Source organism: Mesoplodon mirus, assembly GCF_964341445.2.
Source record: "Mesoplodon mirus genome assembly, chromosome: 8".
Taxonomy (NCBI): Eukaryota; Metazoa; Chordata; class Mammalia; order Artiodactyla; family Ziphiidae; genus Mesoplodon; species Mesoplodon mirus.
Window position 1 is genome coordinate 112,802,260 of NC_138984.1, and position 26,201 is coordinate 112,828,460.

The window sequence follows — 26,201 nt, forward strand, 5'->3', positions numbered from 1 at the left end:
CAAAAAAAAAAACAATCCAAACATGGGCAGAAGATCTAAATAGACATTTCTCCAAAGAAGACATACAGATAGCCAAGAAGCACGTGAAAATCTGCTCAACATCACTAATTATTAGAGAAATGCAAATCAAAACTACAATGAGGTATCACCTCACACCAGTTAGAATGGGCCTCATCAGAAAATCCACAAACAATAAATGCTGGAGAGAGTGTGGAGAAAAGGGTACCCTCTTGCACTGTTGGTGGGAATGTAAATTGATACAGCCACTATGGAGAACAGTATGGAGGTTCCTTAAAAAACTAAAAATAGAATTACCATATGAGCCAGCAATCCCACTAATGGGCATATACCCTGAGGAAACCATAATTCAGAAAGACACGTGCACCCCAATGTTCATTGCAGCACTATTCACAATAGCCAGGTCGTGGAAGCAACCTAAGTGTCCATCCAGAGACGAATGGATAAAGAAGATGTGGTACATATACACAACGGAATGTTACTCAGCCATAAAAAGGAACGAAATTGGGTCATTTGTAGAGACGTGGATGGACTTAGAGACTGTCATACAGAGTGAAGTAAGTCAGAAAGAGAAAAACAAATATCGTATATTAACACATATATGTGGAATCTAGAAAAGTAGTACAGATGAACTGGTTTGCAAGGCAGAAATAGAGACACAGATGTAGAGAACAAACATATGGACACCAAGGGGGGAAGACGGGGGGGCCAGGTGGTGGTGGTGGTGGGATGAATTGGGAGATTGCGGTTGACATATATACACTAATATGTATAAAACAGATAACTAATGAGACCCTGCTGCATATCACAGGGAACTCCACTTTGCTGTACAGTAGAAACTAACACAACATTGTAAAACAACTATATCCCAATTAAAAAAAAAAAAACTAATATGAAAAGAAATAAGTAGTTCCTTAGTAAAAAAAAAAAAAAAAGACAAAAAAACAACATAACACAACATCCAACGCAGGTGAATCTGAAAATCATTATCAAGGCAACATAAAGCTGACACAAATGAGTATATACTGTATGATTCCATTTATGTAACAATCAAAACTGGCAAAATTAACATCATCTGGGGGAGGCAAGAAAGTGTCCTAACTTCAAATACAAAGGGGCACAAAGGCACTTTCTGGGGTGATGGAAGTGATTTATGTTATGATTGGCGTACCTGTCAAATTCATCTAAATAGACATTTAAAGTGGGTACATTTTATCATACTTAATAATAACTCAATATTTTATTAAACTAGTAAAAAAAATTTTAATTACAGAAATATTTGGATGTTACTAAAAGCTTTGTGTTTCAAAGTTTTTTTTTTAATAATTCTGGGGGGCTTCCCTCGTGGCGCAGTGGTAGAGAGTCCACCTGCCGACGCAGGGGACACGGGTTCGTGCCCTGATCCGGGAAGATCCCACATGCCGCGAAGCGGCTGGACCCGTGAGCCATGGCTGCTGAGCCCGCGCGTCCGGAGCCTGTGCTCCACAACGGGAGAGGCCACAACAGAGAGAGGCCTGCGTAACACAAAAAAAAAATAAAAAAAAATAATTCTGGGAAAGTGTCAGTCTCAGCTCACTGAGGAGTAAAATCACCTCCATCAAAATCACCTCCATCGCACGCGCGCGCGCGTGCACACACACACACACACATTCCTAGGACCATACCTGGATTTCTGCAGTAATGGCTGCATTTAAGGCTGATTCTAAGCCTCCATCAGCCATCAAGCTGCCCACAAGAAGATCAATCATGAATCGACGACCTGGACTTATGTTTACTTCATTGCCTGAAACTGGAAAAGGTAAAGTGTTTTTCCCAATGTGAGGCAAGCACCATCCCCTCGTGGGCCAACCCCAGCCGACCCCTGCTCCGAGCCCCAGCCCACCTGCACAGGGCAGGAGAGCAGAGAGTGCCCGGGCCCGCTCCTCAGCCGTTGGTAGCAGCACTGACCACCCGCTCTGCAACACAGCCTGGGCGGCCGCCTGCACAGCACTCAACACGCCCGCACTGCTGGCCAGGGCCACCACCGTCTGCTTCAGGCTGTTGAGGAGGACGCTGCCCAGACCTAAACCAAGGAATTCTGGGTCAACCTGGTGACTGATGGCAGCATGCAGCTGAAAGGAGAAGAACAAGTTTCTCTTAGAAGCCCTAAAAACAAATGCTTTCCAAATCTTATTAAAGATGAAATAATACCGCAAATTGAGTTTTCCTCAAAGAATAAAGGTAAAACTTCCAGTATAGGTATTTTTTTTAACCATACTAAAAAATTTCCACCTATAGTAGTTGAGAATCCATGGTAAGGTATTCTATATAAAAGGAATTTTTTAAACCCAACTCTGAGTATGTATGTGGAAAAGCTCAAGATCAACAAAGAGGTTGAACCCTGTCGAAACAGCAACCTCTACCCCACCCCCAAGCACCCGGACCAAACACAGAAATAGTGAATATAATATAACCAAAAACTATTAAAAGGGTAGACAGCCAAGCTGAGGGTATACAAGGGAAGGTTCTGGTTCGGCTCTCGAGACACACAGACACACACAGCAGGAGCCAAGGGGTTCTGGGCTCAGAGAGCAGGTCAAAGCCTCTGAGACACAAAATGCTCAGGACAGCCCACTGAACCTGAGCTTCCTGCCAGCCAGCCAGGGCCTGAGGGCAACATGCTACCCACACAAGGCTCTGGGCACAAAGAGACCCCACAGTGAATCAGAGACCCGGCCTGCCCTGTGAGCAGATGTGAAATCAAATTTATACCAACCATCTAGGTATGGATATCACACGTCAAGAACTGAACACCAAAACTCATCAAGAGCCCGAGGAACTCAATGGAACCTCACAGACACAAGTACAAAACTGCCCTCTGAGGACATCTCCACAGCCAAGGGCAAAGGGACACTCCACAAACCCTCCCCTAAGGGTGGCCTCATAGTCAAAAAGGACAGGCCATACTAGGTCACCACAAAGAAGTGTCACAGACAGGGTAAGAGGCAAAACGCATGTCCCAACAGATTTTAGCAATTTAAAAAATTGGAATGGGGCTTCCCTGGTGGCGCAGTGGCTGAGAGTCCGCCTGCCGATGCAGGGGACGCGGGTTTGTGTCCCGGTCCGGGAAGATCCCACATGCCACGGAGCGGCTGGGCCCGTGAGCCATGGCCGCTGAGCCTGAGCGTCTGGAGCCTGTGCTCCGCAATGGGAGAGGCCACAGCAGTGAGAGGCCCGCGTACCGCAAAAAAAATAAAAATAAAAATAAATTAAAAATTGGAATGAATCCATAAAATAAGTAAATGTTCTTAGAGATCAAGGAAGGAACAGAAGCCAGAAGACGAGAATATAATGAGCAAATGAAAGCCTTGGAAAACACCAAAAATATAAATTCTGAAAATGAAAAAAACAGCTACAGGAATCAACACCTCAAGGCAGAGGAGTGAAGAGCCTGAGCCCCAGGTTCCAGCCCTAAACCTCTGTGCACTGGGTATCCAACCTGGGCAACTTTCCTGAACTTCGTGCCTCCCCAGCTGCTCAATACAGATGGAGGGTCCCACCTCCCAGAGGGCGGGCATAGGGATTTGATGATTCAATCAGTATGTGTAAAGCGGTGATCACATAAGTTTTTTAAATAAACAGACAATTCAACAATATGGAACATTCAGCTAAATGATTCGTGAATTGAAAGAAGAGTGCTGAGTAAACCACCCAGAAAGCAGAACAGAAAGATTAAAAAGTGAGCATTAAAAAGGATAAACAGCTTTTAAAATATCAAAGAAGTTGTGATACTTGGGAAAATAAAATGAGAAAGTTCAACATGCATTCAGTAGGACTTTTCCAAGGGGAAAGGTACAAAAAAAGGAGAGAGCAATTCCAATGGTAAACAGTGAAGATTTTTCAAAACTTAACAAAGATCAGTAATCTCAGATTAATAAGAATCATAATCTCAAATTATATATACAAGAATAAATCCTGATCTAGACATAATGTACTAAAATTATAAAGCAAAGACGAAAATCTAAAAGGCTACCAAAGAGAAAGACAAATTAGCTACGAAGAAACAACAAGTACACTAATATAAGATTTCTCGTTGGCAAAAACAAAGGTCAAAAGACGGCAGAACATCTTCAAAGTGCTTATAAAATTACATATAACCTAAAGAGCTAAGCCCCGTTAAATTATCTTAAGAGGTGTTAAAGGGAACAAAGTTTTCAGAGGTTGTACCTCACAGACCTTAAGGAAGAAATCTACTGAAGGAGGTACCCAGGAGGGAGGTGATGTAAGTAACAATGACGAAACAAATTGGTTTAAAAAAAAAAAAAAAAAGGACTATATGTCTGAGTATGTCCTCTCAAAAAATGATTATGATAATAATTGAAGGAAAGTTTAAAAATAATTACTATATTTCACCAATCCTAAGAGGTATTTTCTTTCACTTCTTAACAACTCTAAAATCAGAATGTATCTTACACACTGCAGTTTGGAGCACTTTTCTTTTCAGCAGCACACACAAGAAAACAGTGTGCCTTGGAGTCAATGTAACAACAGACTATTGAACAATTCAAATACTGAAGATGGAAAGGGGAGTTCAGGTTTAATGCATGCTATAACCCCTATGTTTTTCAGGAAGAGAAGTACCAATTAACTTAACACTCTGTGGAATTAACAAATATTTAAATTTTTTTGTAACATGATTAATGTCCAGAAATCAAAATTTCAAAACTTAGGAACAATTAAAGGGATTTGAAAGGAAAAAAATTTTAGAAATTTGTTCAAAAGATCATAAAATGATGAACAAACTTACGCCCAGACTGAATTCAAATACATTAGTAATCACAATAATTGTAAAAGATTAAATCCACATAGTGAATAAAGACTCTCAAATTGTATTCTTTTTAAGAACTGAGCTTTATGCGTCAATTTTTTAAAAGATACAACTAAAACAAAGACCTCGACAGACAGAACAAAGCAGTGGAAAAACAGATGGCATGAGGCAAATATGGACCAAATGAAATAGAGCCTAGGACATGTACAAGGTCTTTCTCCACAGCACTGACCAGAGCAGCAATGTCACCAGGAGACCATGGGAAGCAACAAAAAACTGGGCAGATCCATGACTAGGATACTACACCACAGATGTCCTGCTAAATGAGCTCCTACAGAAGACTTCGGGCAAGGGAGGTACTCTCCAAACTTCTGCTAATTCCATTTTGCAACTAAACATCACATTCAGTTCTGTGCTTTCTGGAAGCCAAGACAAAAAAGGGGAGGGAACAGAAGGGGTACATGATGGGTCACACAGAAACCCTCACATTATAAAGGGGGAAAATTACTTTGGTGAGAAAAACTGTTCTCTTAACATTAAGTCACAGGGTTTTATGACAATGAAAAACACGATGATCAAAGATTTTAGCTACAGTTCTACTTGGAAAAAAAATTTCTGTAGCTTTTCTTCTTCTGACATTTAAACTTAACCTTCCCCCTGAGGAAGCGGAGGTACTCGTGGAGGACGCAGAGCTTCCTGAACGGGGCTCCCCTCTCAGTCCAGAGGAGAGGCTGGCGACCACCTCCAGCTGATCTCCCAGTCACCTACCGTCTCACCCAGTCACCTCTCCACACACAGCAACAGGAAATTCAAGACCGACTCCCTGATGAATGCCAACAAGCTGAATTTAGCAGTAATAACACAATCCATATACGCTCTTACCTGCGTGCAGAGACTAACTTCCAGGGTAAGCGCAAAATAACTAGACTGAATTTTTTTAAGCCTCATACACATTACACTCCATCATAATCTGACTTTAAAACACGTTAAAATTTTCATTAGCAGTTCATTCAACAGGCTAAACCCCATACCCTTTAATATGCATAAACATCATTACAAACGCGTAAGACACTTATAAAATGAGGGAAAGGAAAATACCTGAAGTCGTAGAAGATTCAGTGTTGCCACAGCCATACACTCTTTCTCTTGGGGTGGGGGCCAGTCAGCAGTGCCATCCATCCCCTCACTCACTTGCCGTAGTAGGAGGTCTAACTGCTCAAAAGTCATTGAGCAGATGTCCACCACAAAAGGGACACGGAGGCCAATGGACCACTCAGAACAAGATGACCAAGCAAAACTCTGTGGAAGAAACACAAGAACCTAAAATGAATCTACACATGCACCTATCAGCTTGTTCCACACGAGAGATTCACCATTATGAATGACGAAGATGCCCTAGGTTACTACTCATTCATCCCTCTGATTGTCCCAAATGCACAAGCACCTTCAGTTATCTAACTCACATGCTAACAGTTTCCAATTTTCTCTCATTTCACTACCCCATCTCATTTGCCACAAATAAACAGGTAAAAAGTTTTTCAACAATCTTTTCACTACCAAAATTAGGCAACTCAATAAGCTAAAATTAAACACTAAAAGCTATTCAACTAACCCCAAAAAAAGTCAAGAAAGAATAAAGAAACAAAAAGGTGAGAGCAAACAAAAAACAAATAAACAATGGTAGACATTAAATTTAAATGGGTCTGAACATAAAAACAAACAGAGATCATCAGGATGTAAGAAAATAGAACCTAACTATACAGTATCTACAAGAAATCTACCTTAAATATAAAGATAAAAGTGGCTTAGTTTGTGACCGCCTGGAGGGGTGGGATGGGGAGGGTGGGAGGGAGGGAGATGCATGAGGGAAGGGATGTGGGAACAGATGTATATGTATGACTGATTCACTTTGTTATAAAGCAGAAACTAATAAAAAAAAAAAGTGGCTTAGTAAAGGGATGGAAAGTGGCTTATTAATATCAGACAAAGTAGACTTCAGAGGAAGGAAATTACCAGGGCTAAAGAGGGACACTATATAATGATAAAAGGCTCAATTCACAAAGAAGACAGAACAATAATGAATGTATATGCCCCCTAACAACAGAACCATAAAACACATGAAAGTAAAATCTCAGAGAAATGAAAGAGTAACAGATAAATCCACATTTGTAGTTGAAGATATCAAGATTACCCTCTTAAAGACAGAACAAGTAGACAGAAAATTAGTAAGGATTTAAAAGAAATGAACAAAACCATCAATGAATGAGATAAAAATGACTTATAAAAACACTTCACCCAAAGAGCAAAATGCACAAAGTTTTCAAGGATGCAAGGAACATTCACCATGATAAACCCTATTTAAGACATAAAATAATTTTATTTACAAGAACTGAAATCATATAGAGTATGATCTCATAACATAATAAAACTAAGCTGAAAACCAAGAACAGAAACTAGAAATCAATAAGAATAAATCAGATGTAAATAACTGGAAAAACCTCCAAGCACTTAAAAATTAAACAACAGGTTTCTACGTTCCAATTAAAGTAGTAAAATACTGATTCTAAGTAGCCTGCAAAGAGTTATGTAGTATACCGTAATTCCTAGAGCAACCACAAAAAATAAAAACCTATAAAAAGAAATAGTCAAATTCAAAATAAATAAAGGTAAATGAAATACTAAAATAAATGTTCATTTATCCCCCCAAAAAACAAAAGAAGCAAATGAGAGGAACAAATAATAGAAAACAGACAAAAGCCAAACAATAAAATGGAAGACCTTTATCTATACATGTCAATTACAGTAAATGTAAATGATCTAAATACACCAATTAAAAGACAGATTGACAAGGATAAAAAAAAAATGCAACTATACATAACATCCAAGAAGTTCACTATACAGATAATGAGACAGGTGGGTTAAAAGTTAAAGATATAAATTTAACAAAACATGGGCAGGACTTGTATGCTGAAAACACTGATAAATGAAATCAAGGAGATGCAAATAAATGTTTAGACATAACATTTTAATAGAGTAGAAGCCTCAAGGTAGCAAAAATGTCAGTTCTCCACAAACTGGTAACAGGTTGAACACAATCCCTACTAAAATCCAAGCAAGATATGTTTGCAAATGTATACAAGATTTTTCTAAATTTTAATGGAAAGGCAAAGGGACTAAAATATAGACTTCTTAAAACTTTTTCAAATACAAGGATGGAAAAGTTATAGTACTCAAACACTAATTAAACAAAAATAAAACTGGAGTACCTACACTAAAATCAGACAAAAGAGACTTCAGAGCAAGGAAAAGCAGGGATAAAGTGGGGACACTGAACAACAATTAAAGGGTCAATTCACCAAGACGACGGAACAATCCAAAATGCGTATGCATCAAACAAAAGTTTCAAAATACGTAAGACAAAAATTGATAAACCCATCCTAAAATTCATGTGGAATCTCAAGGTACCCCAAATAACCACAGGAATATTGAAAAGGAATAACGAAGTTGGAAAAAGACTCAATTCCTAATTCAAAACTCACTACAAAGCTACAGTAATCAAAATGGTGTAGGTCTGGCATAAAGACACACTTACAGACCAACGGAATAGAATAGAGTCCATAAATAAACCCTTGCCTATATGGTCAAATGATTTCAACAAGTGCCAAGACCATTCAATGGGGAAAGAACAATGTTTTCTATCTTATCTTACACCATATATGACAATAAAGTCAAAATGGATCAGAGACCTAACTATTAGACCTAAAACTATGAAGCTATTAGAAAAAAAGACTGGAAAATCTACATGACCATGGATTTCTCAGATATATATGACACCCAAAGCACAGACAACAGAAGAAAAACTAAAACTTTTGTGCATAAAAGAACACTATCAACAGTATAAAAAGAAAACCACAGAATGGGGAAAAAACAGTTGTAAATCATATACCTGATAAGGGATTAATACCCACAATATAACAAGAACTGTTACAACTCCAAAAAAAAAAAAACCTAATTCAAAAATGAGCAAAGAACTTGAATACATTTCTCCAAAAAAGATATACAAATGGTCAACAAGCACATGAAAAGATACTCAACATCTTTCCCATTTGGGAAGTGCAAGTCAAAACCACAATGTGATACCACTTCATACCCACTGGGATGGCCTTAAAAAAAACAAGAAAAAGGAAAATAACCAGTGTTGACAAGGATGTGGAAAAATGGAAACCTTTGTGTGTATCTGGTGGGAATGTAAAAATCATGCAGCTGTTGTGGAAAAACAGTAAGGCAGTTCCACAAAGATTTAAACAGAGTTACCATAATGATCCAGCAATTCCACTCCTATATATATACTGAAAAAAACTGAAAGCAGGGACTCAAACAGATATTTCTACACTAATATTCATAGCTGCATTATTCACAATAGCCAAGAGATGAAACAACCCATGTGTCCACTGAAGGAGGAATGGATGAACAAAATGTGGGAGTTATATATTTTTATTATTAAGCCTTAAAAAAAAATTCTGATACATGCTACAACATGAATCAATGTTGAAAATATTATGCTAAGTGAAATAAGCCAGACACCAATGGTCAAATATTATGTGATTCCACTTACATGAGATACCTTGAATAGACAAATTCATAGATACAGAAAGAAAATTTCAGGTCACCAGGGGCTAGGGGACGAGAAATGGAGAGTTACTGTTTAATGGGTACAGAGTTTCTGTTTGAGATGATGAAAAAGTTCTGGAGATGGATAGTAGTGATGGTAACACAATGCTGTGAATATACTTAATGTCACTGTATGTTTTACCCTAATTTTTTTAATGATCAAGAGCATTTAAAAAAAAAAAAAAAACAGGCTTCCCTGGTTGAGAGTCCACCTGCCGATGCAGGGGTCACGGGTTCATGCCCCGGTGCAGGAGGATCCCACATGCCGCGGAGCGGCTGGGCCCGTGGGCCATGGCCGCTGGGCCTGTGCGTCCGGAGCCTGTGCTCCACAACAGAAGAGGCCACAACAGTGAGAGGCCCGCATACGGGAAAAAAAAAAAAAAAAACTGACAGAACCAAAAAGAGAAATGGACAAATCCACAACTATTCTTAGAGATACCAACACCACCCTCCACAAAAGGAGACAGAACAAACAGTCAGACAATCAGCAAGGATCTAGAAAAACTGAATAATACCATCAATGAACTAGATCTAATTGACATTTATAGAACACTTCACCCAATAATGGCAAAATATATCAACAGCAAAATGCTCTTCTTAAGCACACATGCAGAACATTCACTAAGAGAACACAGCCTGAGATAAAAAACAAACCTCATTCTGAGATATAAAACAAACCTTAAATCTATAAGAATTGAAATCATATAGTTTATTCTCTAACCACAATGGAATTAAACTAGAAACCAGTAACAGAAAGATAATGGAATGATCTCCAAACACTCTGAAACTAAACACACTTAATCCATAGGTCAAAGAGCAATCCACAAAAGAAATCAGAAAATATTTTGAACTGAACAAAAATGAAAATAATCAAGATTTGTGGGTGCAATTAAAGCACTGCTTAGAGGAAAATTTATAGCATCAAGCACTTATCTATTACAAAAGAAGAAATGTCTAAAGTCAACAACCTAAGCTTCCTCCTGAAGAAAGAAAACAGTAAAGTGATGCCAAAGCAAGCTGAAGAGTGAAAAAAGGGACAAGAGGAGAAACCAATGAAATTGAAAGCAAAAGAACAAGCGGAAAATTAATGAAACCAAAAGCTAGTTCTTTGAAAAGAGCAACAAAATGGATAAACATCTAGCAAAACTGGCAAAGAGAAAAGACGCAAATTACCCATATCAGGAATGAAAGAAGGGATATCACTGCAGACCCAAAGACTTCAAAAGGTCAATAAGAGGACACTAATAAGGACAACTTTATACATAAAAACTGGGGAACTTAGATGAAATGGAACAATACCTTGAGTACCACAAACCAGGAACACTCACCCAAGAGGAAACACTCTGAATAATTCTATATTAAAGAAATTGAATTTGTGGTTAAAAATCTTTTGAGAAAGAAATCCCCAGGCTCCTATGGATTCATAGAAAAACATTTAAAGAAGAAATGACACTAATTCTACACAACTCATTCCAGAAAACAGAAGAGGATGGAACACTTGCCAACACTTTTTATGAGGCCAGTTTTACCCAGATAAAAAGTCAGACAAGAAAGCACTAAAAAAACCACAAACTAGTATCTCTGAAGAGTCCTGACAGAAAAATCCTCAACAATGTATTAGCAAATCAAATCCCACAATATAAAAAAAGAATAATACACCATGACCAGGTGGGGATTATCTCAAAAACACAAGGTTTGGTCAATATTTGAAAATCAGTCAATGTATTCTGCTATATAAACAGACTAAAGAAGGAAAACGTGATCATATCACGTGAGAAGAGAAAGCATCTGACAAAGTTTAACATCACTCAGGATTTTAAAAAAAGAAAAACTTGAAAAAAGTAGGAGTTAAAGGAAACGTCCTTAATTTAATAAGGCATCTACTAAAAACAAACAAACAAAAAAACATACATCTAGTATCACAGTTAATGGTGAAAGACTGAATGCCTTCCCCCTACAATCAGGACAAAGGCAAGGGTGCACCCCCTCCCTACTCTTACTAAGCGTCATATTGGAAGTCCTGGCCAGTGCAATAAGGCAAGGAAAAGAAAGAAAAGGCATACGTATTGTAAAATAAAACTGTCTCTACGTACAGACAACAGAACTGTTTCTGAAGAAAACCCCGAGGAATCACAGCGAAGCTCCTAGAACTAATAAATGAGTTTAGTACAACTACAGGATATAAGGACTAAACACACAAGTCAATGGTATACTTCTACACAGTAGCAATGAACACTGGGAAAGCAAAATTCTACAAAATACCAAGCCATCTACTCAGTACCTGGGCAGGTCCGCAGGCAATCCCAACTATGTGTTTGGTATCCAGTCCTGGCAGCGCAGCAGGTTCTGGCTTGGTCACACGCAAGGTGTCAAAGTGCTGGCACTGGTCATTGCTCCCCCAGCTGTGGACCTCACTGTCCTCAGTCAGGGCCAGGCAGTGGGTGGAGCCTGCAGCTACATCAATCACCTTCTTCCCTGGGAGGAAAGAGGGATGCAGATACAGGTTCACGCCTATGACTTCTGTTGCAATAAAGATATTTACTTTAGGCCACGCAGGTCAGAACGCATTTAATGTCAACTTCTAAAGGATAATTCATTGCTTTAATATTATTCACAACTCATCTGCCTTGTGTACATTACTCAAACCCCTGTTGTGTTTTACTAGCTACAATTGATTAAGCCCTACAGCCTGCAAATAAAATAATGCTAGGGTATGAAAAGGATCTGTTCATTTTTCTCATCCTTATTCAGATTTTCATTCAGAAAACAAGTGTATTTTTAATTAACTACTCGGTCATATTCTCCTGTCCCAATGTATAACCATGTAAAGTGCACTCTTTTTTTAAAAGACTCTTATGTTTTTAGAGCAGTTTTAGGTTCACAGTAAAACTAAGAAGGCAGAGATTTCCCATATACTCCCTACCCCAACAGATGTTTAGCCTCCCATTATTATTCATTTTTTTCACACATGGCTGTCCAGTTGTTCCAACATCATTTGTTGAAATGACGATCTTTGCTCCATTGTATTGCCTTTGCTCCTCTGGTCAAAGATCAGTTAAGTACATTTATGTGGATCTATTTCCGAGCTCTCTCTTCTGTTCCAATGACCTATTAGTTCATACTTTAGCCAATACCATACTGTCCTGATCACTGCAGCTTTACAGTTAAGTCTTGAAGTTGGGCAGTATCAGTCTTCCCACTCATTGTTCTCCTTTAATATTGTGTTGGCTATTCTGGGTCTTTCACCTCTCCACACAAACTTTAGACTCAGTTTTTTGATATCCATAAAATAAATTGCTGGGATTTTGATTGGGATTGCATTGAATCTATCGATCAAGTTGAAAGAACTGACGTCTTGGCAATATTCAGTATTCCTATCAATGAACATAGTATATCTTTCCATTTATAAAGTTCTTCTTTGATTTCATTCATCAGTTTTGTAGTTTTCCTCATATAGATCTCACACGTATTTTGTTAGGCTTACACCTATGTATTTCATTCTTTGGATGCTAATACAAATGGTATTGTGTATTTAATTTCAATTCCATTTGTTTGCTGCTTGTATATAAGAAAACAATTAACTTTGGCATATTAACCATCTTGCAACCTTGTTAGTTCCAGGAGGGTTTTGGGGTCAATTCTTTCAAAATTTCCACATCAACAATCATGTCATTTGTGAACAAAGACAGTTTTATTTCTTCCTTCTCCATCTGTATAGCTTTTATTTCCTTTTCTTGTCTTACTGCATTAGCTAAAACTTCCAGTATAATTTTGAAAAGGACTGGTGAGACGGGACATCCTTTCCTTGTATCTGATCTTAGTGGAAAGGCTTTGAGTTTCTCACCATTAAGTATGACATTAGCTGTAGGATTTCTATAGATTGTCTTTAACAAGTTGGGGAAGTCTCCTTTATTCCTACTTTACTGAAAGTTTTTTTTAATCATGAATGGGTGCTGGATTTTGTCAAAAGCTTTGTCTGCACCTATTGATATGATCATGTGATTTTTCTTCTTTCATCTGTCAATTTGATGGATTACATTAACTGATTTTTTTTTAACATTGAACCAGCCTTTCATGGTGTCTGAGTGTGTGTGTGTGTGTGTGTGTGTGTGCATATGCATTTTCTTTATATGCCATCCATCAATGGACACTTTGGTTGTATCCATGTCTTAGCTATTGTGAATAATGCTGCAATGAACATGGGGATGCAGATATTTTTTCAAGTTAGTGTTTTTGATACCCAGAATTGGAATGGCTGGATCACATGGTATTTCTGTTTCTATTTTTTGAGGAACCTCCATACTGTCTTCCAGAGTGGCTCCACCAACTTACAGTCCCACCAACAACGCACAAAGGTTCCCTTTTCTCTACATCCTTGCCAACTCCTGTTATTTCTTGTCTTTTTGATAACAGACTTTCTAAGAGGTATGAGGTGATATCTCACTGTTTTTAAATGTATTTCACGGATGATGAGTGATGCTGAACATCTCTTCATGTACCTGTTGGCCGTCGTTATGTCTTCTTTGGAAAAAATGACTATTCAGATCCTCTGCCCGTTTTTTCATCAGATCATTTGGGGTTTTTTGCTGTTGAGTTGTACGAGTTCTTTAAATATTTTGGATATTAACTCCATATCAAATATATGACCTACAAATATTTCCTCCCATTTCATAGGTTGCCTTTTCATTTCTCTGATGGCTTCCTTTGCTGTACAGAAAGATTACTGATTTTAGATCTTTCTTCTTTTCTAATATATACATTCGATGTTATAAATTTCCATCTAAGCTTTCACTGCATCCCACATATCTTGAAAAGTTGTATTCCCACTTTCATTTAGTTCAAAATATTTTAAAATTTCTCTTGTGATTTCTTCTTTGACCTATGTGTTATTTGGAAGTATACTGTTTTATCTCTATGTATTTTGGGATTTTCCAGCCAATTTTCTGTTATTGATTTCTAGTCAATTCCTTTGTGGTCTGAGAGGAGACACTGTTTGATTTCTTTTCTTTTAAATTTGTTAAGGCGTGTTTTATGGCCCAGGCTGGGTCTATCTTGGTGAAAGTCAAAATACACTCTTCAGTGAGAAAGTTTTCTAAAACAAAATCTATTTCTCTCCAAAGTTAAATGATGTAAGTGTAAAATATATTTTTTCTATTTAAATAGTGTTAGTAAAGTACTGTATTTTTGCTTATTAGTAAATCTAACATGACCAACACAAGGGGTGTTTTCAGACATGTCAACATAAAAAATAATTCAGCTGAAAGAACTCTACTACAGTAAGAGAAACAATTCTATCCAAAGAGTCTATTTTAAGAACTACCAAATGACTGTACGTTCAACAGTCACTTAAATACTCTCATAGTACACTACCTCTGTATCTAATTAATCTTGCTGAGGAAGTTGATTTCCTCTACTAAATGAAAGGAATATAAACAAGAAGGCAAATAAAATTCAAATACAGCTCCACAATAAACAACCAATTGTATTACTCTATAACTTATCTCAGACACTTAGAAAATAATAAACACCAGATGAGCACACAAAACTTCTAAATCACCAAAGTGTTAACATGCTTTAAAATAAAAATGTTGGGGCTTCCCTGGTGGCACAGTGGTTGAGAGTCCGCCTGCCGATGCAGGGGACACGGGTTCGTGCCCCGGTCCGGGAAGATCCCACATGCCGCCGAGCGGCTGGGCCCGTGAGCCATGGCCGCTGAGCCTGTGCGTCCGGAGCCTGTGCTCCGCAACGGGAGAGGCGAGGCCACAACAGTGAGAGGCCCGTGTACTGCAGAAAAATAAATAAATAAAATAAAATAAAAATAAAAATGCTGGGGAAAGGAACTGGCAAGTCCCAATTAAAAGGCTCACTTCCAAACTCCCTTGACAAAAAAGCAAAAACATAAAGGAGAATCCAGCGCAGCCATCCAACAAACTTCATCCCTCGTGTCAAATGCAGCCCAAGGCCCGTTTCTGTGAATAAAGGTGTATTGGAACACAGGCGCATTTGTTTTCATATTGTCTATGGCTGCTTTGGGGCTACAACAGCAGGACTGAGTAGTCAGGAGAGACAGCACAAGGCCCTCAAACCTAAAATTATACGTAGCATCTGGTCCACTAAAAGATGGCCTGCCCACCCCCTGTAGTGTAGAGATAAAGCACTACAGGCCCCACCTGGTACACTTATCACCAAGCTCTCCCATACTTCAGGAGGCACCTGTGAAGCACACCTACACGCCCTGGCTCCCGTTCCTCCCAGCTGCTGAGAATGCATGCTGGACACCCTTGAAACCAAACAAGAAGATTCATCCATCAAGGATAAGTTCAAACAAGACCACTCCGGGCTGACCCAACCCCATCTCCCTCTTTGCTCCCGTAACACCATGCATATCCATAGCAAGCAGACGGCCTCGCCAAACGGAAGTTAATCTCACTGAGGCCAGCTGAATGAGTAATGAATGGGTACTTGCCACAAAAAAGAACTCTCCAATAAAAAAAGAAAAAACAAACAAACAAACAAAAGAACTCTCCAACACCGGTAAAATTTAAAAGTTTCAAATGAAATTTGATGAAAATCATTCTAGGTCACTTTTTAATACAGACAAACCACTTTCCACTTATTATCTATACCTATCAAAATGTGGATAAAAGCTTCTAACGATGGGTCATTCACAGATGTCAGATAAAGAAAAATACCTGCAAACTTTAAAAGACTGCTAAAGACAACTGCCTCAAATGGCTTTAAACGTTTACATTTTGCACTCACCTTGCAATCCTTCCAAGAGTTTGGGATAACGAACGTGTTCCTCTGTTCCGTGCCCAAGTCTCTGGTTGTCACCTTTCCCCCATGAATAAACCTGGCCATCTTTTGTCAGGGCAACAGAAAACTGACTTCCACATCGGACTTTGACAACATCCAAGTCTTGAAGCTTCTCAATCAGCTTTGGTGTTTTGCAGCCGTCACTACCACCTCTGCCCAATTTCCCATAGTCACCATCTCCCCAAGACCACACCTGACCTAAAAAATACAAGTTATTTGAGTAAAAATAACTGTACATCTAAATGAAACTTTTAAATGTCTGCAAATAATCAATATAGCCAGTAACACACAAAAATCTAGACCAGCTGACACTACACAGGTGGTTACTGACCAAATGAAATCTAGTTTCTACTTCAGGTTGATAGAGAAGCAATTAAGAAATGGAAAGCTGAGTTTTCTTCTTGTTTTAACTGAATGAATAATAAAATCCTAACCCTTGCTAGTTTGGGCTCAATGATACTGCTTCCACTAATTACTAAACACAGAGCAAAAGCTCCACTGCTTCCATAAAACACAGCAACTGGGCCCATGGCCCACTGCACACCACTCTTGCTGTGTTGACCACAAGCCAAACGTACGATTGTATTTATTCCCAGTAACAGCTGTTAGTGTAATTTAATTAAATATTACATAAAGGGATAAAATAAAGTTGCTCTCTGTGGGAGAGCAAGGCTGAGAGGCTCCCAGCTAATCCTGACAGACCCCACGATTCGAAGGACAGATCCCCACAATACTGAAAGACAAATACAGTTTAAAAAATCCATATCAAGGGCTTCCCTGGTGGCACGATGCAGGGGACACAGGTTTGATCCCTGGTCCGGGAAGATCCCACATGCCACGGAGCAACTAAGCCCGTGCACCACAACTACTGAGCCTGCGCTCTCGAGCCCGCGAGCCACAACTACTGAGCCCGCGTGCCTAGAGCCTGTGCTCCGCAACAAGAGAAGCCACCGCAATGAGAAGTCCACGCAGCACAACTAGAGAAAGCCTGCGCGCAGCAACAAAAACCCAACGCAGCCAAAAATAAATATAAATAAAATAAATTTATAAAAAAAGAAATCAACATTAGGAATTCCTGGCAGGCCAGTGGTTAGGACTCCACCCTCTCACTGCTGAGGGCCCGGGTTCAATCCCTGGTCGGGGAACTAAAATTCCACAAGCCGCGCAGTGCGGGTTGGGCGGTGGGGGGATTAACATCAAACTTAATAAACATATCCTCAAAAAGTGTCAAATGAGTACAATCTCACTAATGAACACAAATATAAAACTGAAATTAAAAACAAGTATCATACTGTGAATACACAAAGATTAAGCAGGATTTACCACAGGGAATCAAGGGTGGCTGAACATTAGGAAATACAATCACAATAAACAGAAACGACTTAAAACGTCAGTTATTCCATTTATTTTCATTTCTTTGTTAAAAAGTAAAATGCCCAAGCAGGAAGGATGGTAGCTCTCTGGCCCTGGGTAACGGGAAGTTACAAGTCCCATAACTTCTCTACTTCTCCTGAAGACACTGAGGTGCACGCTCACTGAAAGACTCCAGGGACTTCCCTGGCGGTCCAGTGGTTAGGACTCTGCGCTTCCACTGCAGGAGACCCAGGTTCAACCCCTGGTCAGGGAACTATGATCCCACAAGCCGTGTGGCACAGCCAAAAAAAAAAAGAAAGACTCCAAGGCTCGTTTCCTCTAGGAGAGCAGCCCTCCTCATCCTGAGAGCCTGTCCAGGGCAGCGGTGCCCCACATACCATTCTCCGTCACAGCCAGGGTTTGAGCATCACCACTCCCACATGCCACGTCAATGACCTTCAGCCCTTTGAGCCCAGCCACCAGCATCGGAATGGCCTCGTCTTCACTGGAGCCTTCAAAAAGATAGGACCACTGTTACCGCAAGTCCCTCAGAAGAGGCAGCCTCATGCCGCGCGCTCCAGCTGACTCAGGGCAGACGTACCGTGGCCCAGTCGGCCGTAGTTCCCGCGGCCCCAGGTGTACAGCTCGCCCTCGGCAGTGATGGCCGCGCTGTAGGTGCTCCCACACGCGATGTGCACCACGTGCTTCCCGGCCTGCTTTCCTGAGAAGGCAGAGATCACCTTAGGCTCCTCAAGAGGCCTGTGGAGAGAAGAGGCACAAACGTGAATGCCCTTCTGAGACCTTCCTATGAGTGACACTCCTGGGAATAAACTATCAGAGCGTGAAAAGACAGTTTCACCTTTCAGGTGCCTTATGAAATAATTAAGAAATACAGAATTCAAACCCCTACCACCTCCATGATTCTTTCTTAAGTGGGCGCCTAATGCCAAGCATGGCATCCAGCAGACTATCACAACGGTGTCTGTTGAAGACACAGGTGATCAAGTCCACGGCAGCTGTGGTCACAGTGGTCTGAATGGTGGCCTATCCTCAGAGAGCACTCGGCAACAGGGGAAGATGACGCTCTCTGACAGAGCCAGAAATAGAAGACGACCAAGTGGCAGAGGGCAGGTCAGTGGCCACCAGGAGCTGGAAGTGGGGAGCAGGGGTTGGCTGCAAAAGGGTCCAAAGAAAGGTAGGGGGCGGGTTGAGGGTGGGTAATGGAAGTGCTCCGTGTCTCATTTATGGTGGCTCCCAGCTGCATGCACTTGTGAAGCTCACCAGACTGTGTAAGGGAAGCTGATGAGTTTGTAAATCTCCTTACACATGGCTGAAATTTATATGTATGTGTTAAACAAATGAGAGGGAGTGATGGAGCCAGGTTTACTAATCGCACTGCAATCTATACTGTACGAATGAAAAGTCGGAAACAGCAAGGATGAACTGGGCAGAAGAGTCTCCCTAGCTGATTCTTCACCTTCAAGATTAGCAAAATGCCCGACGCTTATAATCTAAAATATGTCTGACGTGATTGGTAACGCCCACTCTAGCCTCTCCAAAGACACAGTTCGCTCACTTTGTGACCCACTTTTCTGCAAAATAAACACACACGGAGGCAGGGGCACACACGGCAAGGGGGACAAATGACTCTGCTCTGGCACCACTTCCCCCTTCTTCCGTTCAGCTCAAGTCTCAAACCGCCCCCCGGCCCCGACCAAAGTTTCTCTGCAACTCCTGCCCTTTGTACTGGTCTCGCTTCCTTCCCTCAACTCCTCGAGCAATGGACAAGTTAGTCCACCTAGCACTTAACTTCAACTGAGTATTATTTTATTACAACGTATTTTATGCCTACTAATTATATATAACATAAAAAAAGTAAAAAGACTCATGCCTCCATCCTGTAGCTCGACCCTTTCAGATCCTGTGTGCTCCATGCTAATCCCGCCCCGCTGCTAACCTGAGAGTAACAGTTCTAAGTTCTGTACTCATCATTCCCTTTCTTCACTATCATTTTACCACATTTGTCTGAGCCCCCTACGCCACTGTCAAGTTTGGAATATCAAGTCCGCTGAACGCTAACACCCAGTACGCGTGACTCTTTCTGCACGGTTTGGGATCCTTGCTGGTGGATGTCCACCTCCACCCCAGTGAGGACAGGGCCGTCTCCTCTCGACTGCTGCTGCCCACTCCCTGCTCACGGCTCTGCCCACTTTGAAACGGGCTGCATCTTCAGTTTCAGCCTAAGGCTCCACTCACAACGGCAACATACGAAAGGGCTCCTCTGATTCTGAGGCAGCCGTCAGAGCTCTGTCTTTTCACAAGCCTGCATTCAGAACAACCATTCTGTTTTATTTCTTGGTCTCGGACGATCATCGAAAGCTTCCGCAAAGTAAGGTATTAGGAAACTCTTGATGTTACTAGCTGGGAAAACGACAGTATGGCTCAAGGAAACGAGGACCTCATCTGACAGAGAGGTGAGCAGACTGTAAGTGAAGGAGGAGGAGTGTGCGATTTGCTTTAGGAAACCCCACGGTGAGGGTGCGGCACAGGCCGCTAACAACAGGAGCAGCAAAAGCTGGGGGAGGGGAACACGAGGGCCGGCTGCCGTCACTGCCCGTGCTGGGGGCACGAGTGCCCAGGGCCACCCGAGCGCTGGTCCCCCTCAGCAGCCCTCTCCGTCCTAGCCCTACGTGTCTGAGCAGCTGCAAAACACCTCACCACACTTCTCTTTTCCACCCTATTTTGGTGACAGCAGCGCAAAAGAAGAGTGTGTCAGTTACAGGAATAGGCTGTACGCACACTGTGTCCCCGTGGCCTAGACGTCCACCATCCCCACAGCCCCAGGAATACACCTCTCCGGTGGCTGCCAAGGCCAGGTAGTGGTGACCGTCCGAATGGGCAGCAATTTTTACAATGTTTCTGGAGGCAAGACCCTGGACCAGCTGTGGAGCCTAAAAAGGTGAAAATAGGAAGAAAATTAGTAAGCAGTCCAAGGACAAAGAAAACAGCATGACTCGCCTCAACCGTGTACCTTACGTTCACAAACTCCTCTCGAACTGAAAGAACATGAGCCTCTGGTGGTTGCCAGGCCACCCGTCCAGTCACCCTGCCCAGCACCAACAGAAGAGCACCAGGCGGGCGGCCTCTACACGCTCCGGGGCATGACTAGGCCACCCCTGCACAGGGAACTTGCAGCTAGAGGTGAAGAGTTCCTTCCTTTAACAGGAACGTGCCCAATCTGCCACCAACCCCACGACTGCCTCATCTGTTACTACCTTCCTGGCCCCCAAAGTGAATGACGTGACAGTTTACAAATGGGAATAGCCGCTGGCAATAAATGGCGCTGTAAGGACTTCCTGAGCTTCAAAACGGAGAAGTTCTGCCCCCCAAATCTTGACGATAATGATCACGGTTAAAATTTTGAAACACAACTAATAATATACAATGAGCAGGTGCTTATACATCTTCAGAAATCAACCGACAGAAAGAAAGACAAGATCCACAGCATCCATAGCAAAGAGGCCCCTTCACCAACCCGCCCCAGCACCTACCAGCGTGTCACTGTTGTAGGCCTGCGTGTACACACGGCCATTCCTCGACAAGATCAGGAAGCGCTTCTCTGCACAGGCGATCTGTGTGACCCCCAGGTTGGCAAGGCCTTCACACTGAATTGGACCGATCACATTGGCATAGTATTTCCATCCTATTAACCCCCATCCTATGACCTCTTGCAATGATCCCTGTCAGACAACAAAGTAAGGAAACATTTTCTTTGTATCAGCAAGAAAATTTCTTTCTTAGACAAAAGAAAGAATAATTCATGCAAGGAGTAACAATGAGATACAGTAAGATAAAAATAAAGCAAGTAAAGAAAGAAGCTGATTCACAACATCAAAATAACTCAGAATACCCCATATTGCCTCAGTTAGCAGGTAAGATGAAGTAACTGAACAGGTTTCTTTTCCACAGCATTTCATTTTAACAGAGCCCATTAAAAAGTAGTACAAGTATACCTGAAACATATTTTTAAGTGCTCAAACCATATCAGGTTACCACTTTGCCGTTACAGGCAAGGACCCGAAGGCCTAAGCACAAGCCTAGGAGACAAGTGTCCCTGCTGTTGGTGGGGGTGAGAGGAATGAAGCCACGTGAGAGCAATTCGGGGATAATCAGCTCACGTGTCCACCACATCGGGTACATCACCACTGCGGATGCGTGCACACACAGAGGAACAAAGGTACAGGGGGGCCATCGCAGCATTACCTGAGTAGCAAGCTTCTGGCAACACAAGTGTCCACCAATAGGAGACTGATTTTAAAAAATCATGATACATCCACACGTGGAACACTAAGTTTCTTTTAAAAATAAAGAGAGAAGCTCTGCTTACTTATACTGAGAGCTCTTCAGTAGTCGGCTTAGTGAAAAAACAAGCTACAGAAGTGATTATTAATACAGTACCGCTGAGAGAACTGAAAGGATGCATAAGGGACCAGAAGCGTCAGAGGCAAAGGTGGGAAAGAGGGTGAGGAGGCAGTGGGAGAGGAAGTGACAGGGTGTCTCTGCATTTAGTTTTCATTGTTGAACCATAGGAATGTATTACTTATCTGGAAAACATAAATACCTGCAAAATAAAATGAATACTCCTCGTATTAAACATTAAAAGTTAGAAGGAATTCCCTGGCGGTCCGGTGGATAGGACTCTGCGCTCTCATGGCCTGGGACCAGCTTCAATCCCTGGTCAGGGAACTAAGATCCCACAAGCCACATGGCTCAGCCAAAGAAAAAAAGCATTAAAAGTTAGAAAAATCTGCACTTTGCTGTACAGCAGAAACTAACACAACACTGTAAATCAACTAGAGTCCAATAAAAATTAATTTAATAAATAAATAAAAGTACTTATGCTGCCAGAACAAAGAAAGAAAACCGTTAGAAAAATCTGGATTCAAAACCAGGATTCTTCTGCGTGAGCTCGGCAAGGTTCGGTACCGCTCCAAACGCAGCCTTCTCATCAACACAACGGGACAGCGTAGTGATGGCCGGTGCATCTGTGTGAGGTCCTCGTGGGCCCACACCAGCAGGCCCCCACACACCCAGCTGAGGGTCAGACACGTCGCTACCTTTCTCCTGAGGGAGACAGCGTGGCATGTGGCTGTGGGAAGGCAGGAGAGCGCTCCAGGGACGTGCCCCTGCACCTGGAACCTGGGACACGGGGTGGAGCCTTAAAGCGTATACATGTTTAACAGCTGAAAGCCGAATCCACCCCAACAGCAGAGAAAGTGAGTCTCCACGCAGGCACAGAATGAGAAGCTAGGAACACACACACCGAGGATAAACAATGCTCTCGCACTGACCTTATGAGAGGTCGGAGAGCTACAGAGAGGCGGCATACAGGGGGTGGCCAGGCGGTCCAGGTGGGCCATGACAACAACCGCGGTCTGTCGTAAGTCTATGGCAAGCTCGCTGTCTCGCGGAAGCGTGAGGTACCTCAGGAAGCTCTCGTTGGGGCTCAGAGGGCCAGACAGAAGCTAGAGAAGACAAGTAAAGAAACATCTTCAGAGACGGTGGGAAAAATTAAAGTAACACAGTTAGCCTTTAACCACTCTCTATATTTCGGTATTCACAGTTAGACATTATCTGTAAACCTGCCCCGTTCTGGCTATCAAGGAAGAAGTGCAGCTGACGCGTTGAGATCCATACACGCACCGCACACAGTGGCGCCCACACATGCGCACATCTGTCACCTGTGTGCCGACTCCACACAGGTAACTGACACAGCCCGACGTCCTCAGGTTCACTACCCCAAGGACCCTCGAAAGAACGCAGAGCAGTCTTCCTGGGAACAAAGCACTGTACCTCAACCTGGCTTTGAAAACTGAAAACAAAAACCACTTACTTTAATCTAAATGCTGCCCACTCATCAGAAAAGCTAATTGTATTTGCACATTAAGTAATAATTCTAATTCTCCTGAAGCCAGAATAGCCTTATTATCACTAAAGACTGCAAAGTGAAAGAATAATTAGGCTGCAACTTCACAACGGAATAGCTAAGTCTTTCCAGAAAAGACCTGCAAGATCAGACTTGTACCTCTAAGCCGCAGCCCCAGGGGTGCGGAGCTGGGCGGGCCCTGCTCTGCCAGCGGCCTCAGCTTCCTGGGACTCAACACAGTGATGACTTACGTGACATTCTCTGCGTGGTGCCCCGCACTCAGGAAGGGCCAACAAAGCGAGTCGCTATTTTCAACGCTCTTTTTCTAATATTTTTCTGAAAGTGTGCATTTCAGACTTGGCTCCACGCCGCCAACGCAGCTGTCGCTGGCTAATGGGGGTGCCGTCCATAAACAGCACGTGGAGGAGGACAGAGAGGGAAGAGCAGGTTCGCCTGGGCCCTGGAAAGGTCAACGCCAACCCACAGGAACTGCCCTCAGCGCAGACAGGGTGAGGTATCGTGGCAGAACAGCTCCTCCGAACCAGACACGCGCTCCCTCCCACGCCAGCCGAGCCGAGCCCCTGCGCCATGGCCCCACGTCATCGCCGCAGGCGCCCTAAGAACGCACTTGACTCTCATACTTTCTCTCTGAAATATCATCAGGATTTTTACCCATCTTCATGCCGCTACTAACTCGGTTAGCCCCGTCACAGCCAAACCACAACACGACTGGCTGCTGGGAACACAAAAGCGCTAAACACACAAAGGGCTCAGGGGCTCCAGCGCAGCAGAAAGAAAACTGCATGGCCAGCAAGGCAGCAGAGGGATCTCTCAAAAAGCACGAGCTGATATATGTTAAGAAACATGGTCCTAATACACAATCCAAAGTGAACACAAAGGGCCCAGGGTCTACAAAACACAGCTGGCTCTGGTCACTCCTTAGTTGCTGCAAAGAATCCGAATGTGATCATGCGATGTTCTGCTGTGTCAACTGTGACCCACCCCATGACCTGCCATAGCCATCCCACACCTGACTCACAGTTTGCTTCGGTTTTTTTTCTTTATTTTTGGTCATACCGCGCAGCTTGCGGGATCTTAATTCCCTGACCAGGGATCGAACCCGTGCCCCCTGCAGTGGAAGCACGGAGTCTTAACCCCTGGATTGCCAGGGAAGTCTCTGATTCACTGTTTTAATGGCCAAAACCACACTCCCCCCAGAAGCAACTACCACCCCAGATATGTGCTCTGGTCTTGTTTATAAAAGGCTAACTCCTTTAGGATAAGTGAAATGAAGAGAGCTACTTAAGTGCAAAGTCTCGTGATGATACCTACATGAGTGTCACCTTCTGTGTGGGGGGCATCTTTACTGCACATGATGCTCTGGAACCTTTGCAGCAAAGGAAGAAGGGGGGCGCTGGTACCCTGGGCAGACCGCTCGTTGTCAGTTTCCTGTGTCCCACTGTCCCACAGCTGAAGCAGCAACAGGATAGCAGATAACATTTGGCTGGAAGAGAGATTATCTTTATTCTCTAGTAAAAACGTTAACATTTCTGGCCATGGTCTGTAAAAAATAAAAGCGGACAGCTAAATAAAACTGAAGAAATACTTTAGATTTGAAAGGAAACTAAAATCAGGCCCTGAAAACAATTCTTGGCAGTAAAATCCCTAAATCAATGCCAAGATTTCAGCACAAGGCATCCACCTTCTGTGGATGAGAAACATAAAACCAGTTAAGAAGCTCAAATAGCACTTTCTACAGGGAATTTCTAGGACCTTAAATTAATGGAATAAAAATAACTATTTGAAGAAAATTAAGAGAGAGAGGAAAAAAAAAAAAGAACAGTTCCTAAACTACTAGAAAGTTGAACACTAAAATGGAAGTGAAGAAAACTTAAGTGAACCCAGGCCTGAAAATAGAGGGTCTGGGACATGGTTCTTTGATCACAGACCACCACACATTTCCTACAATCACAAATAGTCCAATGAAATGCAGCAGCTGCTCAGATACAGAGGCATCTCCCTACAGCGCTCCCAGCCTATGGCACCCCTCACCTCAGCGTGCCTCTCTGCACAGCCAGCTCTAACAGGATGGCCAGGGCCAGGTGCTGGTCCTGCAGGGGGATACTTCCTGGCCCTTTGGTACCAGGCGTTCCATGAACATCCCTGAAATGACAGCAAAGGATGCAGGGACAAAGTAACCATAGACCTGAAAGACAGCATACTTAAAACAAGCATGTTGTTAATGTTAAATTAAGTACCTTCCCTTTCCCATGGAGAAATATATTTTTAATATTTAGAATCAAGTTTCTGAGACTTGCTGACTCAAATTTAATCAGAGATTCTAAAGCATACAATTCACCTGTAAAGATAAGTTTTTATTAAAAGTATTAATTCAGATACCATACGATGATTACATTAGAAGACATATTCCAAGTTGCTGTGGCATAAAACTACTTGTATCATTATTCAAATCATGAGCCTGAGGGTACGCTGGAAACACTCCAGGAACCAACCTACTAAATTTCTTAGCTCTAAAAGAGAAGGTGGTGAGACGAGACTGCAAAGCATGCTGGAACCGTTCACACGGTAAAACGTGAGAGGAAGAACTCA

At 42.1% G+C, this 26,201-nt stretch overlaps 1 protein-coding gene across 3 annotated transcripts in view; it reads right to left on the reverse strand.

Annotated features, from left to right (window-relative positions):
• The window catches only part of HERC2 (HECT and RLD domain containing E3 ubiquitin protein ligase 2), a 226,554-nt gene that overhangs the window by 154,747 nt on the left and 45,606 nt on the right, over positions 1-26,201 (reverse strand). For all 3 annotated transcript variants that reach the window (XM_082630800.1, XM_082630799.1, XM_082630798.1), the window contains 12 exons: positions 25,644-25,754; positions 24,924-25,095; positions 23,017-23,190; positions 21,217-21,405; positions 20,465-20,616; positions 18,267-18,424; positions 18,064-18,177; positions 16,259-16,510; positions 11,778-11,971; positions 5,924-6,124; positions 1,901-2,129; positions 1,683-1,807 (listed from right to left, as the gene is read on the reverse strand). In XM_082630800.1, coding sequence (XP_082486926.1) covers positions 1,683-1,807; positions 1,901-2,129; positions 5,924-6,124; positions 11,778-11,971; positions 16,259-16,510; positions 18,064-18,177; positions 18,267-18,424; positions 20,465-20,616; positions 21,217-21,405; positions 23,017-23,190; positions 24,924-25,095; positions 25,644-25,754 — 2,071 coding nt within the window. The remainder of the gene's footprint in view (positions 1-1,682; positions 1,808-1,900; positions 2,130-5,923; positions 6,125-11,777; positions 11,972-16,258; positions 16,511-18,063; positions 18,178-18,266; positions 18,425-20,464; positions 20,617-21,216; positions 21,406-23,016; positions 23,191-24,923; positions 25,096-25,643; positions 25,755-26,201) is intronic.